Consider the following 17,366-nt stretch of genomic DNA (forward strand, 5'->3'; position numbering starts at 1 on the left):
AGCTCGCCGCATCAACAAATTCCGTATGGAATGTATGCGTCCTGCTAGGGTTTCCACTGGTTTGATCTTCCAGAGTATGTGTGGGGCCGGCCTTGTGAGAATGTGTCATTGTTTTTATGTGTCATGTATGTGTTTTGGTGTTTTCTACAAACCTGTTGTTATGTCCCCCAAGCTGGGGTTATTTTAGACCATGTGTCAACTCTGATCCTCAATAAAGTTTTTTTCATTTATTTACATTGAGTTGGTTTGAGCATCCCTTTATGCAGCCGTTCCAAGGGGTTACCTATGGCCCCTTAACCTGTATTTTGGAGACCATTAGCCACCCTACTTCTCTCAGAACCCTTCAACGCCCCCTCACTTTTCTTTAGAGCCACACAGAGTCCCTCAGTTCAATACAACCCACCTCATCCAATCAAAGAATGCTTTGCAATCTTTCAGAATATGCAAATCATTCTTCTTTTTTCAGTGCAGAAGGGCAGCCACTTGGCACAAGACCAAGAAGCTAGTCGAGATCACTGGAGTAGTGTTGTCTACTTCACAGATTTTCAGCTTCCAGAGGGATCCCACAAGTTCTGTACATACATACAAATATGAAGAGATTTCCAAGCTCAAACTTACCAACTTGCCAGCGACCAACTGAACTTACCTGTCTAACAATATGCATTAAGAACAGGTGTTTAATCTGCACACACATGCGTAAGCTACAGGCCCTGTCAAGGCACCCTGTTTTCTGTAGTTCCTAACTCTGAGAGTCTCCACAATGGGAACAAATGCATTTTAATGGATAAGCAAAGGGCAGGTGAGCCTGAAAGAAGCCCACCCCTCCTTAAAGATATAGGGGCACACTGAACACCCAGCACATAGCACTCTGGCAGCAAAGGTGTCAGTGTGTTGCCTGAGCACTGTATTTTGAAATACAAACAAGTAGCTACTGCCCGACCTATAACTGGTCTTTGCAGCAAGGAGCTCGGGAAGGGCGACATATGTCAAAAAAATACAAAGAGATTTCCAAGCTCAAACTTACCAACCAGCCAAGCAGCCTGTTTTCCATAGTTCCTAACTCTAACTTCTGAGAGTATCCACAATGGGAGCACATGCATTTTGATGGATAGGCAGAGGGCAGGTGAGCCAGGAAGGAGCACCTGTTTTTAACGCATATTGTTAGACATGTCAATTCGGTTGGTCACTGACTGGTTGGTAAGTTTGGGCTTGGAAATCTCTTTGTATTTGTTTGATATACGCCACTCTATCAGTGCTCCTTGCTACAAGAGGGACCAGTGCAACCTATATAAAATTTTCCATACCTGGAATGCTTCTTTAAGTCTCACCCCTACCGTTGCATTGAAGTTTCCTTTGGCTTTGTTTTCTCCCTAGTATAAAGTAAAATAAAGTTAAACTGAGATAGTCACATATCCTATCATGAAGATTGCAGCTGGTACATAGAGGTGGGACCTCAAGTAAAGAGATCTTTTTAGGATGATACATAAGCTGATGATTCAACCTGACAGCATTTGCTTTAAAGCCATGCCATAACCACCACTAGCACAAAAAATATATTTTCCTTGGTCAGTAAGCATCTGCTATTTTCACATCATTTTACTTTACAGTGTTATAGAGCACATATAGCAGGTCGATAACCTTGAAGTACAGGGATTGAAAACAGTAGTCTTCTTGACACAGAGAACAGCTTGCATAACAGTAAATAAATGTTCTATAGCTGTTGGTGCATTAAAGAGGCGTGAGGGGTTTTGGATATTAGTTCTGCAGTTTTACTGCCTCTAGCTGCCAGAATATGGGATATTAATGCATGTTTATAAACCTGTGTGAATCCCTATGTGAGCCGTTTACCTCTACCACAAGGAGGCTGCAGACGTCCAGTTATTTTTTTAGATAAGAGCACAAAGAAAGCCTCAGTAACCACATTATTTTGGGAACAATGCAAGTGTGCATTAAATAGTACATTTGAAGTTTCTAATCTATGCCTATATTGGAGAATTATTATAAAGAGTTTATAAATATTAAACACAGACTGTTTTCAGCAAATGTAGGAAAATTGTTTTATTGCTGACAATAAACCCCCGGTGGATTTTTTGAAGCGTAAGAAGATTCTGTGTCACTGTGTATAATAACAGGAAAGAAAAAGTTAAAGAAGGAAAAACTGAAGCAAACTAAATGTGGATATTTTACCTTTAGCAAAAAAGCCAATATTTTCCATTAAAGTCTAGAAGGGTGATCACTAATATCTAAATTATTGCAGACAGCAACAGTATTTTTTTCCTCTCTCATTTTTAAAAGATTAGACCACTATATTAAACTATCACTATATTAGACTGACTATATTCAATAAAAGATACAATAAGAAAAACACAAATGGCACTAACCCATGACAACCAATTAGATGTCACTTTGCTAATACCCAACCAGAAAGATGAATTATGATAGGGCAGTACATATGGATAGGTTTTACATAATTGTTTGTTTTTAACACTACTTTACAGAGTGTTATAATTTATTTTTACCTGATCTTGATATACAAATCTGAAATAGCACAGGCATTAAACTGCTTTTACCATCTGTGTAAATGTGGTAAGGAATTAATAATCTATGTTGACAAATAAGGCTGATTTACTAAAGCATTGGAAAATGTCCAAACAACAGAAAGCCTATAATAATAGAAATCCTAATTTCATCGGTGCATGACAGGATAATTTAAAGCAGTATTAAACCCAAAAGCAAATATTTATTACTTTATCGCAGCTTAGCAATTTTTTGATGTGATGGCTGTATTATTTTCCTATTATAGGCTTTCTTTCTTCTATTTTCATCTGGTGATTCAGCCAGTAAGTCTTGTTTTTAACATTAAAGCTCTCTTGCAGTGACAGGTATGAGACAGAACATTTGCTACAGGCAAGGGTGCTTCAGTTGATCAGCTATTATTTATTTATGCAAAACCTTTATCCTAAAAGAAAGAAAAAAATGTTTGCTGTAACTGATAATCAAGTTTTAGCTGGAGTTTTGCTTCAATTTGGTACTGCATTTAAATCTGTTAGTACCTCTATTACCCCCCCCCCCCCCACACACACACACACGCCCAGATTAACAATGCAGCTGCACATGTGCCTACTGTGCTCCTTACTCCAGAGTGGTGTCTGTATAATACAAGAGATGTGTTACTGCCCAGATAACCAGGTGAAGCCAGAGGGAAAAGAAAGCCTAAAAACTACTACAGCCACTACTTCTAAGGATTGGTAATCTTCTATGTATTACATTTTTGGGTTTTGGGTTTAACTGAAATGCATTGTGTGAACATTCTCATATTATTTAGTAAATCAGCCTCAATCCCTTTCCATGTTGTACAAGGCATGAAGCACCATCCATTCACCACGATCTGGAGTCATGAATAGTGATAAGCAAGTTTTGAGAACCAGGCAATTCCACATACTGCAATTCTTTTTCCTTGAAAATATACAGTACATGGACATTTGTCCAGCCTAAAGAAATCAATACAATCCATGACTTAAAATTGTTAAGATTGTCTGGATTTTTAAGTTTATTAGATTGATCTAAAGGTTTATCAGAAAGGCCCTTCTTCTGTAACCCCTAAAAGCCTGTGGGAATAGAGCAATGAAAACTGGCCATAAACAGACAGTCTCGTAAAATGTGAGAGAGTCTGGAAATATATCTATTATTCCAGCACAGGCCATTCATATATTATATCCTTTGTTTGTCCGTGCCCACAGAACTTGGGTAGGAGGAAAAATGTAAAACAGGAATGCATACGTTCCCATTTGTTTTTGTTTGTTTCATTTTATTTTACATTTGTAACCATCAGTACAAAAGTTTTAGCATTTAAAAAGTGAGATGAGGCTTGTTTTAGCAGCTGCCAAGAACAGGAAGACTCTCTGCAGCTAGGGTTATACATCGGCTTAATATTTGTCTTCATATGCTTCTGACTGATTGTCTGTGTAGGTCAGGGGAGCTCCACATATAGTACAAGTCTGCATTTATTCTAAAGGCACTCATGAGTTCATGCCTATTGCAGCGGGATAAGAGAGGGCATTGCTAAGTCCCAAATTATACAAAATAGGATAATTATTTAATTGCTATGTTCCCTGGACCCTCTGAACACTTGTGGCTAAATTCAGCTAGAGACCTATAGTAGTAAAGCAGTATTAAGAATAGTCAGAAGACTCACTATAGCTTAAGAAGCACACAGCCATCCTTCTTTTGTGTAGTTTGTTGGTCTGTATATTAAAAAAAGTAGCTGTGACTATAACGTAAAGAGCATGCTTAAAGGAAAGCCTAACTATAACTATTATTAAAAATGTTCCCTCCCCCATTCTCCTACCTATCTTGCCTACCCTGTAGAAAAAAAGATCTGTGTACTTATCTATTTTTAATTCAGTCCGGTCACAACATTTTGCAGCTCCAGCTTTCCAGAGTTCTTGACAACGGCTGTGAATTCCCAAAGCTATGACATTCCCAATAGGCTCCCATGACTCAATCACTTTTGAAACTCCCTCCTCTCCTTAGCAGCAGCCACTCACTGACATAGGGGAGCTGGAGCTGCAGGATTAAACGACCAGAGCGGAGTGGATTAAAAATAGGTAAGGTTTTAAGAATAGTTATAGTTCAGCTTTTCTTCAACTTTAAAGACTAAGTTCACCTTTGGAAAATGTTACATGTTCCTCCAGTATTTAGGGTGCAACATGTAACATGTTCCAGCTCCCGCCTCCTCTTCCCCCTGATCCTTTCCTCCCTGTCAGAACCGGTGCAAGGGTTTTTGTCTACTCAGGCGAAGGTGCATTTTGCCCCCCGCACACCGTCTCACATCACCTCCCTCCCCTCCAGAACAGCAGTGTGTAAGGAAGTAGGGGCTTATGCATTCCCTGTTGCCCCTCACTAGCTACAGGCAGCTGACAAGTGAGACAAGCTAAAATTTCCACACTGCTCCTGGTAGGAGAGAGGGCACAGTGTTAGGGAATGGAAGACAGGTACATACTGTAAATACATATTATTGCTCAATTTTTTTGTAAAATATAAAAGATAAGGTTGTGCTGACTAAAATGTTCAAAACTTCTTTTTTTTTTTTGTTTTTACCTTACTTTTTTGCTCTCACATAGGGAACCAATAGCCCCTATGTAATAGCATATTGGTGACAGGTACTCTTTGTGAGACATCTGGGGTCTACCTTTTCTGGGGCCCTAAGGTGGCTGCCAATACCCACTCTGCTGTGCCTGAGTCAGGCTGAGCTCAGCTATTTAATAATCAGCTGGTTCCGGAACTGCACATGTGAAGAAAAGAGCCTCAAAATCTACGAGTGCTCTTCTCCTGTCTAACTTAAGGACAGGAGAAAAGTGCCCTTTTTTTTGCAAATGGACTGTAACTATCCATCTGAGTTTTAGCAACCCAGACTGTGACTGGCCCCATGTATCTTGCTCTAACTGTCCCATCGGCCCATGTCCCCTGCTCTGTTCCCATCTCTATTTCCCTGTCCACCTCTCACCAAGTGCTCTGTTTTCTCCTATCTCCCTTGCTCTATCCCCATATACTCTTCTATGACTGCCCCGTGTCCCCTTCTGTCCCCATCTATGTGCCTTGCTTTGTCCCTGTTATGTCTTTATGTGTACATCTCTCCTACTCTGTTCCCATGCTGTACATGTCAACACTGAGGGCTGTATAATAGGACAGTCACACAGTTGCTTAATAAAGCACTTTGCCTTACCTTCCACTGAGGCTGCAGGATCTCTCAGTACCATTCTCGATCCTGTGTCTTCTGGCCCCTCTCCCTGGTCTCTTCCCCTCCTCTCACAAGCCTCCATCTCAGCAGTGATTTCCTCCCTGCTGGATTGCAGGTGCCTCTGCTACCACCGAGGTGGGAGGAAATTATTCTTCATATACTGCAGGGAGAGAAGCAGGTGCTAGAGATTGAAAACCAAAGGAGTCTGCTCTTCATCTGGGAGGGAGGGAGGAGAAGGGGCTGGTACAGCATAAAGCAGAGGCAGCTGCTGAAGTTCACTGCATCTACAGAGCCCAGGGCTGTGCTTGTAGTTGCATGCAAAATGCTTGACCTGTTCTCAGCTAGGTAGAAGTCTGTGTGAGCAAGGTTGGCACCGGCATAAGCACATCTTGAAGGGCCCCTGCTTTTAGCGTCCCTACATTTTGGCACCCTCAGATGGCCGCCTGACCTACCTTGTGCTTGCGCCAGCCCTGCTCCCTGTGACGGCAATCGGGGGATCCTCTGCCCCTGTTACAATTTAAAATCAGTGCGGCTGTGCGGGGCCAAAGGCTTGAAGCTTGTGTGAAATTGTACCATCATTTATGTATATATCTATCCATAGCAGCATCATCTTTAAATATGGCCCTGAAAGTAAGTCCCAAAACCCTCATTATTGTATCTAAGTACTTCGGTATTGTCAGATAAGTTGATTTTGAGTTGAACTCCAGTAAGTGGCAAATATTGTCTAAATATATGATGCATGTGTAGTATTGAATCATGGAGTGCTTTGTGTATTTCTTCCACATCTGTGCTGTAATCCAGCATAAAACATTGCCTCTGTACAAAGCCCAGTCTCTGCTGCACTCACATCTTGTGCAGTGTGACTGGTCCTGTCTCCGCCCCCTCCTGTGTTTTTTTCTGCAGGCAGCCTGCAGTGGGTTGGGCCTGCCTGGTCCTTTGCTGTCTGTGCAGGCTATGTGCAAGCACAGTGATGATGTCATTGTTACCTTTGTAAAGTAGGGGTGCAGAGATGTTTTTTGTGTTTTTTTTTTTTTTTAACTGTACAGTAGCGACAGAGGAATTTAATTTAAGTAGAACTATAGGCAAAAGATTTTTTTTTTTTTCATTTTGGATAGAGCAAGGGAGGGTTTTAACTCCTATTAGATTTCTTTTTTGATTTTCAATGATTTTTATTGAGTTTTCAGAAAAGGTATAACAGTGTAAAATGAGCCAACCCGGCTCAACCGTACAAATTGAAGGCAGTATAGTACATAGTAAACATAGAACATGAAAAACGCATATACAGATATCGGTAACAGCAGGAATCAGAGGAACATGACAATAGAGGCAATAATAAATCGACCAAGTCAAAGTAGGTACAGAGCCCCCCGCTCCATAACACTAAGGAGCAGGCGGTCCGGGTCCCCCCCGGGCGCCCCTACGGGAACACACTGCGCCCCCAGGGGGAGGCAGCCCCCCACCCCCAATCCAGTGTACTTAACTAGGGGAGGCGACATCCTGCTATCAGTGCACTGACGGAAAAAAGGAAAGTAAGGAGAAGAGGAGAGACAAGACCGAAAAGAGGGATCCAAAGAGCATAGAAATGCAAAGAGAAGTATCAAGGAGGGGACGGGGGGCGGGGAAAGAGAACAATCGCGGCTGGGTAGAAAGGAAAGGGTCGACATCCAGGTCCAGCCCCCCCCCCAATGGGGTGAGCCCCCAGAGCTCGCGGTCCAAAGGGACCAAGGCACCGAAACCCCCCCTAAGAGGGGCCGGCCAAATATCGGATCCAAGGGTCCCAGTTCTTATCAAACAATTTCATCTTATCATTCAGTAATGCTACCATCCGTTCATTTATCATGATCCAGGTCAGTTTGGCTTAGATTTCTTTTTTACCATCTGTGTCCCCTTGTGGAGATTTTCTTTCACTTCCTGTCCCATAGCCCTGCAAATGAATCACTTCCTGCTGGGGGGACATCCATGTTTCAGTGGTTGGATGATGCCTGCACCTACAGGTGGTAATGGCACCACACAGTGTGAGGTATTGTTGCAAACATCAAAGCTAGAACAACAATTTCAAAACCAGACCTCCTGTGCAACTCTAAACTGGTAACCTGTAAAGGAGTTTAAAGCGTCACCTATGGAGAATTTTAGGCAACTTAGTTTGCTGCCATTCCACGGGCAGAGGCAATTTTAAAGCATGATATGTTAGGTATCTATTTACTTGGTATAACATCATCTTTCACATTATACATAAAAACTGGGCTGACTTTAGTATTTTGTTTTTTTTAATTCATGAAAGTTTTTTTTGTTTTTTCAAACAAATAGCATTTGAAAAACTGCTGCACAATTACAGTGCAACATAACTAATTGCAAAAAACACAATTTTATTCTGTAGGACCTCTGCTAAAAAATATATATAATGTATGGGGGGGGGGGGTATATGTAATTCTCTAGCAAAAAAAAAAAAAGTTAATTTTTACATGTAGGAGCAAAGTGTCAGAATTTGCCAGGATGGAAAGTGGTAAAGGGAATTCCTTGGGGACCCCCAGGTCACCAAAACTAGTGTCCCCCATTGGAAGATTTCCCCTCTATTACTTTTCTAGGGACAACCCAAAATTTGAAATTTTCTTTTGCTTTCACTTTGAATGATAATGGCTGACAAAAAAAATGGAGAGAGTGGATCTCATTAACTGGGCACAGGCAGCAATAAAAACTGACATGTATTCTTATCCATCTCCACTCTATCCAAAACTAAAAATAATGTTTTGCCTTTTGTTATACTTTAAATTAAAATGATCATGTGCAGATTTAAGCTTTAAGCTAAGAGAATCTTTGGCCCTTTTAAATAACATCCTCATTTCTACACCCACTTTTCCCTAGCTGCAGAAGACTATAGATAACAGTCATATATATTTCAACCAAACCATAATTGCATAATTCACTTCAGTAATGTATATGTGAATGGTAATGGGCCATCACTTTTTTTCAGTTTACTTTGTTGTTTATTATGTTGAATACTTTTGTCTGTGTATACAAAAGATGCTTCCAAAGGCACGTGTCCAAATAGACCTTGAACATATCTTGTATTCATATATGAATGCCTTCAGGCTGCGCAGGATACATTCCAGATGCAGCACTTCTTTGAGTTAAAGGCTGATGTCAAGTCCACTGAGACGCAGTAAATTGTGCTACTTCTGTTACCGAAGCTGCAAATGTCTGTCTATAGCCCCTTAGGGATTGTACTCTACAGTCTTCTCATGTATTGTACTAGCTATGACCAAACCAAATGTAAAAAGGGATTGTAACACTTTGTACGTGTAGTATTTTCATAAACAGGTAACATTATTCCATCTTTTGAGATATTTCAAATGCTGATATTACGGTGTTTACCATGGTGAGGCTGACACTATCAAATAAGTAGCACTATTACAGAAGCATCCTAAAAATGTTGTGAAGGACTTTTAGTCATGGGCCTCTATTTTGGCTTACAATGAAACAGTTAACTATTTTTAGTAGATAAATACATTAAAACTGTCAGCTATTTTTAGTAGATAAATGCATTGAGATTTTTAGTAGATAAATACATTGAAACTGTCAGCTATTTTTAGTAGATACATACATTGAAACTGTCAACTATTTTTAGTAGATAAATACATTGAAACTGTCAACTATTTTAAGTAGATAAAAACATTGAAATTGTCATTTATTTTTAGTAGGTAAATACATTAAAAACTTTCAGCTATTTTTAGTTGATAAATGCATTGAAACTGTCAGGTATTTTTAGTAGATATACATACATTGAAAATTTTAGCTATTTTTAGTAGATAAATACATTAAAAACTGTGAGCTATTTTTAGTAGATAAATACATTGAAACTGTCAGCTATGTTTAGTAGATAAATACATTGAAACTTTTTAGTGGATAAGCAAACATTTACCTATTCATAATGTTTTACAACATATATCAATTTTTTATGAGGGCATTTTAAATACAGATCTGCAACCAATGAAAGGAGCAACAATCCCTGTATTAGAGTACAACAATCAATTACAAAATCAGCCATGTAGAGAGTATATATATATATCAATAGAGTGTATATCAATAGAGCTTTTCCCTTATTTTCATGCAATTTGAAGGCAATTTCAACCCCTCTTAGCCAGCGTTTGAAAACAAAATCAAAGCAGCTTACCACCAATAGATAGGTATATATCCAGCATAAGGCTTGTATAGCCACACTAATGTGCTCTACTACAACATTCATACAAACCAAAATACAGCTGGGTTTATTTACTAAAGGAGAATAGGCTGGTCAGTTTGCAAAGTGTATTTTTACTTCATAAAGTGTATGTTAATGAATAAGGTTACCTATTCAAATGCTGGAAAAAAATGTACTTGTACATAATTGGATATTCAATGTAAATGCAGATTCACCTTATTTAGAAACACTTACTTTGCAAGTGAACATTCATTTTGCTAGGAGAACAGACTTCTTTAGGCAATCTGCCCCAGTGTGTCTTCAATTTTGATTCGGTGCTAGTGATTTAAATATCCTTCCAGCCTATCATATTTTTGCAGATACAAAATCACTTAGATGTCTGGAACCAGTAGCTAAATCTGTCCACTGTTTATTTATTAATGAAAAAAAAAATTTTAGGGGGACCAGCCATTTTCATCAGCAATATAAATTTTGTGATACTCAGCAGGAAAGAAAGATTATAATAATGGACACTTACAAAGATTATTGTCAGCAGCATTTACTCTGTCCATCTATGTAATAAACCACAAAATGGTTTAGTGGCCTTACCTTTGATTGACAGCACTATGTCACTAAGACTTAGCAGCAATAGACTATTGTCATAAGATGCACTCTTCTATTAAGAGCATAGCCTTCTCCTTGTCATCTGTATCGGACGGCGTTGCTTGGTATGTATGAAAATCTCAGTTCTGCAATCCTTTTTATCAATGATAAAGAGTGTACCGTATGCAGATCCTTGATTTCTTATTAATTTTAGCTATATATTGATAAGTGCCTATTGGGCTTTGCAAAATTGATTACCCCCCCCCCCTTCTATTCTTGGCTATAATTATTTTGTTGCTTTTTGCTCTAGGGTTCTCCAGGCTCTCCAGGCATTAAAGGAGAGGCAGGAGATCCAGGACCCCAGGTAAGTCATTTTTGCTCCTCACTATTTTTTTTAAATGATCCTTATCACAATTCTCATTATGTTTCCTGCATTATATATACTTTACAGTACACATATGTAACCCTAACTATTTTGTGCTGTAGGGTCCTAGAGGAATTCAAGGAGCACCTGGTTCGATGGGAAAAGCTGGTAAAAGAGTAAGTGAGAATTTTATTACCTGCCCCATTATTACATAATGTCAAAATAATTGAAGAACAAGGGGACATAAAGCCTCAAAACAGATGTCAAGCAAGTCTCAGACAAGTTTCAAGATAGGGTATTCAATGCATGTTCATAAAGGCCGACAAGTATTCATTGACACTCAGAACAAATGTATTGGTCAGAAAGACTAAATACATGCAAAGGTAGGCGAGTGACACTTCCTCTGTGTTTCCCTAATTGAGTTAGGGGCAGATAGGAGGCCTACCCCGGGTGGGTTTTTCTGGGCTACGATAGGCAATCTTTGGTTAGGGTCACTGCCTTACACAAGGAGTACCTTTAATGGAACAGACGACTGGAACAGACGACAAGCTCTCTTGATTTTACTGTACATCACCACGATCACTGAGGCATTCAGTAGGGACACGCAAAGCCCTTGCCCTCTCCACCTGTCCAGCATTCTTGCACTACCTCACTCTCAATAATGGTATGTAGCCCTGCCGAGCACCTAGTTTGAACTCAATGCTTGCACTTTACTTAACTCTTCCTCTTCTGTACCTGTGTACAGGCTGGGGACCACTGCGGTGCTGATCTGCTCCTGTTGCTATGGGAGATGGACCTGCTCATGGAGGGAGTGCTGACAACAACTCCTCCTGCTAGATGCTGCCCCACCTGCCACATGTACACACTTACCACAGGCCACTTGGTAGACCTCCATTACCCTTGTTAACCACTTGCTTTACTCTACACTGTGTTAACTCTTACACTGATATCTTCATACTCCAATGTGCTTAGTGACCCAAGCTGCAAAATATGTGTGCAGACTATGTGTGCCAGGTACTTGCATTACACCCCTGAGTAACTTCAGACAAGGCAAGAACAACGTTTTTACCTAAATGACTGACATGATGACATTCACAAACAACAGTCCAACATAAGTGCAATTTTTACGTAACATCCCTAGTACCTAACTTCAGGCTTGTGGCTACCCCAGCATACCTGCATAGGATGAAAGTCCATACTTGGCAGATACCATAGGTTTCTTCAGGTTTCTTCAGGGAGGAAGGCAAGTCCCAGCAATCTCCTTTGATAGAGGGAACTCCGATTTCAGCATGATGCTGGCATTCCAGATTCCGTCTACAGTGATGAGCAATGCATCTCTATTGCTCTGACTTTCTCTGGCCTTCGACCCCCTTGGGTATGGACCACTGTCTCTTTTTATAATGCAGAGAACCAGTGGGTCAGACCCAGAAAATCCCACCAAGAAAAGAACCGGGAAACACAATTATCCCCCACCTTCCTAACTGGGGCAGTGATAATCACCACCCGCCTACATACACATTAGCACTCAGTGAACTGTGTACCCTACTGTGTGTTGCATGAGGCACCACTCATGCTGCAGTGTTAGTCTACCCTCATTGTGCAGTCCTTGTTCTACAAAATATTCCCTAAAACTGAATGTTCTGGAGGTTGCTGAACAATGCAACTATAGAATCCAGAGTTTATGTGGACAAAGCCTGTTAAGCATTTTATTCAGATTTAGATAAAAAAAGTGGAAAGCTCTATTAGATTATTTGTACTACTCCTCACTCCTTGTCCTGGTGACTACACAAGATGTGAGGCAAACTTTCCCCGACTGGCACAAAGCAGTTAAAATGTTTGTCAAACTCTTTACAAAAATTTCTAAAAAAATTATATTACTGCAATTATTGCCTGGGCCCGGGGAGATTTTCTCTCTATTCCTCAGATTATTGGTTCTTGTGAATCAGCTGACCAGGGAATTTGCAAACTCTGGGGATTTTCTGCTAACTCATGACTGTGAATGAAGCTGAACTTCATCCCTACTGTATCTATTCTATAACCATTTTTAGATTTCTGTCTAGATAGATAGATAGATAGATAAAGCTCGTTGATGCTATATCATATTACATTTCCGTCTGTAATGCTTCTATTTTGAGTACTTAAATTTTGTTCATATTGATCAATTTACCATTGCTGGCCTTCGAGTCATGGAAATTGCAGCAAGCAAGTATGTTTATATCAGGTCTGCTCTTTTACCAATTTCTGGTGTTTCAATGATACATTTATTTTGGCTAAGGGCTCTTTCACACGGGCGTTCCGTATGTCCGTTTTTCATCCCATCCGTTTGCAGATGAAAAACTGACATAATGTATCTCTATGTAAATACGGATGTCAGCGGATGACCATCCGCTGACATCCGTTTTTCGTCCGTTCCGTTCAGTTCAGTTTTTTGGAACGGAAGAGAACCCTATTTTTTCTTCCGTTCAAAAAATGGAACAAACGCAAAAACGGATGTCAGTGGTGTCATCCACTGATATCCGTATTTACATAGACATACATTATGTCCGTTTTTCATCCGCAAAAGGATGGGATGAAAAAGGGACATATGGACCGGATGACACAAGTGTCATCTGTGTCCGTTTCAAAAAAAAAAAAAAAGGACCTGATTGGGCAAAAAAAACTGAACGCCCATGTGAAAGAGCCCTAACGCAAGAATTTTAACTGCAAGTTTTCAAAACATTTGATTTGGGTGTAGTCAGTTCTGTAACAAACCTGAAGATCAAACTGAACTGCATTTTTAAGTTACTATAACTGCATTTTTTCTGCTTTGATTGAAGAATAACAAGGCACAACATTCTACAAGGCTGTATATTTAATTTAATTAGAGAAAGATTCAAGAAAAAAACATACTGCAACCTCTAGTTTAACTTTCAGCATCTTAAATGTTGTAATTAAAGTTTATTAGGTACACATTTTCTCTTTTCTTCCTCCGTTGGGAATCAGCAAGCTTCTGGTAAAGGAATTAGTAATGCTATGCTGTCCAACGCATATAGGTTTTGCTATCTATTAATATGACATGTCCAATTTCAGGGACGTCCTGGAACCGATGGAGCTCGTGGAATGCCTGGAGAACCTGGTTCAAAGGTATAGTATTCATTATTGTTTTTTAATTTATAGGAAAAATATACTTTTCAATTTTTTTAACTTATTACATAGAGTGATTCTGTTCTGTCTGACCAGTAAAACAGGGTCAAGGCAGGTAAAATACTGATGGTTCTTAGCAATAACTTTGAACTCTTCAATTTTTTGTACTTGTTTTACAGGGTGACAGAGGTTTTGATGGTCTTCCAGGTCTCCCCGGAGAGAAAGGGCATAGGGTACGTAAATCCTTGGGGTTGAATAAAACTCTAGACTTTAGGAAATTATTTTTCTTAGAAGAAAATTTTAATTCCAATGTTGCTCCAGCAGAGGGTGCCCTCTACTTTATTCTCCTTTTGCTGATTTCATAATATATTTTATTTTATACATTTGGTTTGCAAAATGTAATAATCATGAAAAAAATACAAAAATACAAATGGCTTACCAATACTATTTTTTTTTTTTTTGCATGTGAAGCTACATATACGTTATTATCGACTTGGTTATGGGAATATATATATATATATATATATATATACTGCTCAAAATATTAAAGTAACACTTTGAAAACACATCAGATCTCAATGGGGAAAAGGGGAAAAATATCACGCTGGATATATATATATATATATATATATATATATATATATGATATGGACTTGGTATTGATAATGTGTTAGGGACGAAAGGATGCCACATCGTTTGATGGAAATGAAAATGATCAACCTACAGAGGGCTGAATTCAAAGACACCCTGAAAATCAAAGTGAAAAAATTATGCAGCAGGCTTGTCCATTTTGCTGAAATTTCATTGCAGCAACTCAAAATGGTACTCAGTAGTTTGTATGGCCCCCATGTGCTTGTATGCATGCCTGACAATGTCGGGCATGGTGTCCTGGGATATTTCCTCCCAGATCTGGACCAGGGCATCATGTAGCTCCTGAACTGACTGAGATGCAACCTGGTGGCATCGGATGGACCGAAACATAATGTCCTAGAGGTGTTCTATTGGATTTAGGCCAGGGGAGTGTGGGGGCTATTCAGTGGTATTAATTCCTTCATCCACCAGAAACTGGCTGCATACTCTTGCCACATGAAGCCGGGCATTGTCATGTACCAGGAGGAACCCAGGACCCACTGCACCAGCGTAGGGTCTGATAATGGATCCAAAGATTTCTTCCCCATACCTAATGGCAGTCAGGGTGCCATTGTCTAGTCTGTAGAGGTCTGTGCGTCCCTCCATGGATATGCCTCCTCAGGCCATCACTGACCCACCACCAAATCGTTCATGTTAAACGATGTTACAGGCAGCATAATGTTCTCCAGGGCTTCTTCACACCCTTTCACGTCTGTCATAGAAAAAAAAAAATGTTTGTGGCCTCCACCTGTAAAACCATTCCTGTTTTGAAAGTTGTCTCATTGTTACCAATCTAGTGCACCTGTTGTTAATTTCATTAACACCAAAGTAGCTGAAACTGATTGACAACACCATCTGTTACTTAATTGGCCAGATCAATATCCCAGGAGTTTAATTGACTTCATTCTATACTCTGATTAAAAAGTGTTCCTTTCATTTTTTTGAGCAGTTTATGTATATATATATATATATATATATATATATATATATATATATATATATATATATTAGTATTTTTAAACACACACATATATATATATATATATATATATATATATATATATATATATATGCTTAAAAATATTGTTTAGATACAGATTTATGAGGAAAGGTTAAATATGTGGTTTATAGCCAGTACATGCCTTTTCAAGCTAGGCACATGGTATCTTGCAATGTTCACACCTTTACCGAATGCCATTTAGTTTTCACAGATAAGGGTTCTCTCACATGAGCGGTGCGCCCAGTGGACTCCGTTTTGCTCAGCGGGGATCGATCCGCCAATCCCCGCTGAGCAGGCGGATGACAGCTTTGTCTCTGCTTACTTTGCAGAGATGGAGCTGTCAGTGCCTTGCTCTCCTCTATGGGAGATTGGATGAAAACGGACCACCTGTCTGTTTTCATCTGATCCTTTCCAATCCGATCCTCCAGACGAATGGAAAATAGGGTTTCCATCTATCCGGATTTCATGGACAGGATTGGATTGGAGAGCAGCGGGTGTCAGTGGACATGTCACCGCTGACATCCGCTGCCCCATAGGGCTGCTTGGAGCATCCGATCAGGACCACCTGAAAAACTGACAGGCGGACCTGATCGGAAAGCCCATGTGAAAGGACCCTAAGTTGCTTTTTTTTTTTAACTGTCTGCATCCAGGGCTGGTCATCTGCAAGTGATTGCTGCATGAGAGATTATTTGCAAACGGCAGCAAATAGATGTGGGTGCTGCCAGACTCCCATTGCTTTCAATGGAGCTTTACACTCACAGCTAATCACAGGGAACCCCCACTGAGTCTGGTGTGAGTAATTGCAAAAGCCCATATTGCAAGCTTAAGGCCCCTTTCACACACTCCGACCGTCGGGCGGAGTCCGTTTTTCTCAGCGGGGGATCGATCCGCTGATCCCCCGCTGAGTAGGAGGATGACAGCTGTTCTCCGTGCTGTGTGCGGAGACACAGCTGCCAGTTCCCCATGCATCTCTATGGGGGAAATTGGATGGGAACAGACCGTTGGTCCGTTCTCATCCGATCCCATCCGATCCGCTGGACGGATGGAAAATAGGGTTTCCATCCGTCCAGATTTGATGGATCGGATCGGATGTCAGCGGACATGTCTCCGCTGACATCCGATGCCCCATAGGGATGCATGGGGGGACCGTTCAGATCCGCAAAAAAAAAACGGACAGGCGGATCTGAACGGTCCGCCTGTGTGAAAGAGCCCTAAATGGGACCTTAATGAGTTAGAAATGAACGTATTGTGAAATAAAAACAGAACTTGCCAAAAGTGACCTGCTTCTGAAAATGCTGGTTACCTGGCTGTTGTGTTGCTTTCATGGCTTAAGAACTGGAGCCTAAAACAAATATACAAATCTGGAAAATTTAGATAAATTCAATATCCTTTTCTACATACATATTCTGGGTCAGTGGCTTACAGTTTGAGAGCAAAATAGTCTGTTTGCCAGACAGCTAGCAGTCCGCAGCTGTCTGGCAAAAGTACATTTTAAGATCTCTCTTTGTTCTAAGGCTTCTGGCAAAACCTTGACCTATCGGAAGGAGCATCATTTTAGTGTTTAGATGCTACTTGTTCTAAACTTTAAAGGGAACTGTAGGTATATCAGTTAGTAGACTGCAATGCACAAATCAGAATTTTGAGAATCCCTGATGGCACTTTGACCAATAATCAGTAGAGAAGCAAGAGTCCCAACAATGCCTTTTTGTCCAAATCCCATTTTAAAGGA

At 40.2% G+C, this 17,366-nt stretch overlaps 1 protein-coding gene across 1 annotated transcript in view; it reads left to right on the forward strand.

Moving 5' to 3' along the window:
• Positions 1-17,366, forward strand: part of COL11A1 (collagen type XI alpha 1 chain) — a 289,607-nt gene that overhangs the window by 145,722 nt on the left and 126,519 nt on the right. The window contains exons 15-18 of the mRNA XM_082266549.1: positions 10,831-10,884; positions 11,007-11,060; positions 13,954-14,007; positions 14,187-14,240. Coding sequence (XP_082122675.1) covers positions 10,831-10,884; positions 11,007-11,060; positions 13,954-14,007; positions 14,187-14,240 — 216 coding nt within the window. The remainder of the gene's footprint in view (positions 1-10,830; positions 10,885-11,006; positions 11,061-13,953; positions 14,008-14,186; positions 14,241-17,366) is intronic.

Source organism: Pelophylax lessonae, assembly GCF_965119305.1.
Source record: "Pelophylax lessonae genome assembly, chromosome: 8".
Classification (NCBI taxonomy): Eukaryota; Metazoa; Chordata; class Amphibia; order Anura; family Ranidae; genus Pelophylax; species Pelophylax lessonae.